Below are 2,138 nucleotides of genomic sequence, written 5' to 3'. Positions count from 1 at the left end.
CTCCTGAGTAGCTGGGACTACAGGCGCCCGCCACCTCGCCCGGCTAGTTTTTTTTGTATTTTTTTTTAGTAGAGACGAGGTTTCACCATGTTAGCCAGGATGGTCTCAATCTCCTGACCTCTTGATCCACCCATCTTGGCCTTCCAAAGTGCTGACAGGTTTGAGCTACCGCGCCCAGCCCTCCTCTGACCTTTCTAAGACTGTTGGAAACCTCATGGCTTAAACCCAAGGGGAGAACAAACCTTATCTCCAAACCAACACATTCTGAGAGTGAAAGGGAAGACAACTAACCATTATGCCAGGACAGAGGCATAAACTTGGACAAACCAGGATGTATCATCACCCTATTTCAAATAGAGATTGAAAATGAACTGGCTTAAAAAAATTATCCTGACATCTATCCTCTTGTGACAGTAAAAATAAAATAAAATAAAAATGATCTGTGAATTTGTCTGGTGAATTGTTCTCTTAGTGCATATTTCTATTATACGCCTGCAGTGGCTTGAATGTTAGTCCTCAAAAAGACATGTCCACGTCCTATTCCCTGAAATCCATGAGGGTGACCTTATTTGGAAAAAGGGCTTTTGCAGAGGGAATGAAGATAAGGATCTTGAAGAGCCCTGAATCTGATGACAAGTGTCATCATAAGAGACATATAGGAAGAGGAGGAGAAGGCCAAGTGAAGACAGGGGCAGAGATTGGAGTTATGAAGGCACAAGCCAAAAAACTCCTAGAGCCACCAGAAGCCAAAAGAGGCAAGGGAAGATCCTCTCTTAGAGTCTTCAGAGGGAGCCAGTACCTTGATTTCAGACTTCTTGTTTCCACAACTATGAGAGAATGAATTTCTGTTGCTTTCAGCCAACCATCTGTGGAAATTTGTTACAGCAGCCCAAGGAAACAAATACAATGCCTTAACCACCCCCATGGGAGTCAGAGGTGCCTTCCTCACAGAAAAGTTCAATCTACGTGAAATTTTAAGTTCCTATCCTCACTTTAACCATCACTACCAAACCAGAAATGTAGTCAATACCAGTAAGTTTGGGATAAAACACTGTCACATACAAAATGATACATGATTTAAAAATAAAACTCTTACCCTGTGAGTGACTTCTGACATACTTCCAACTGCTCATGTAAATGAGGTAAAAGTTGTCCCATGGTTTCATCTCCAACACAGCAATTAATCACGTTGGGATTCTCATGAGCTCGCTGCATTATTTTTATCCACGATTTGTCAATATTCTGAAAACGTTTTGCTTCCTGAAAACGAATCCATAGCCAGTAAAGATTAGCATTTGGATAATTGAGAAACAGCAAAGTCTTCACCTTGGAATTTTCTATAGTTCTTCAAACCAGCCTCTATTAGTCTCAGGCTGCATAATTTAAACGGACAATTTTTTTTCATCTGAATTAATTCTGAGCGACACAAACCCGAAGTTATAAAACTGCATATTAAAATGCTACTTTATCACAATGAGGCTTATTGCTTATTTGTTTCATTGCATTTAATATGTTTTTCAAAGTACCACATGATTAATTTGCAGAGTTATCAACTTAAAGTTCCAATCTAGTGTTTCAGCACCCCAGGTGTTTTGGTTTGATGAGCAAACTGAAGAAGCATGAAAATAATTTGATCTCAGGATCCTTGGAATAACTGCAGCTCAATAGTACCCCAGGGCAGGGGGAAAAAAAGAAAAAAGACGGTAAAGCCACAAAACAAAGTTTCATTTACATTTTTGCAAGTGAAAATTTTCTGTTTACTATGAATGATATTAAGCTTTGCACTCAGTTGCAAAAATGCCTCTAGAAATTGGCATAATCTTTCCTCTTTTAAAAATACAGTCTTCCGATTAAAAACAAAAATGATATATTTCAGTTTAATGTTTTAAAAATGTGCCATTAGTACAAAGGAAATCAGTCATTTAAAAAAAAAAAACTCTTTTATCCTTCATTTTTAACCCATATAGATCCTGTTTGTAAATATGGAAGTTTAGGAAGAGCAGGCTTAGTTTTCTAAGAGCAAAGTTACCTTCATTGACTAAACCTATCAGTTATTATAGTTATTGGCATTTATTTAAAAGGCCCCAATAGAGCTGTTTTAAAGGTTTTGTTACAGCCTCCCAAAGCTGTTTTCTTGC

At 38.0% G+C, this 2,138-nt stretch overlaps 1 protein-coding gene across 1 annotated transcript in view; it reads right to left on the bottom strand.

The window, feature by feature from the left end:
• DNAH8 (dynein, axonemal, heavy chain 8) overlaps nt 1–2,138 on the bottom strand; it is a 349,054-nt gene that overhangs the window by 192,085 nt on the left and 154,831 nt on the right. Inside the window, exon 40 of the mRNA XM_011986894.1 lies at nt 1,097–1,260. Coding sequence (XP_011842284.1) covers nt 1,097–1,260 — 164 coding nt within the window. The remainder of the gene's footprint in view (nt 1–1,096; nt 1,261–2,138) is intronic.

Source organism: Mandrillus leucophaeus, unplaced genomic scaffold, assembly GCF_000951045.1.
Source record: "Mandrillus leucophaeus isolate KB7577 unplaced genomic scaffold, Mleu.le_1.0 Scaffold3, whole genome shotgun sequence".
NCBI classification, from domain to species: Eukaryota; Metazoa; Chordata; class Mammalia; order Primates; family Cercopithecidae; genus Mandrillus; species Mandrillus leucophaeus.
This window is presented reverse-complemented; position numbering and strand designations above follow the sequence as displayed.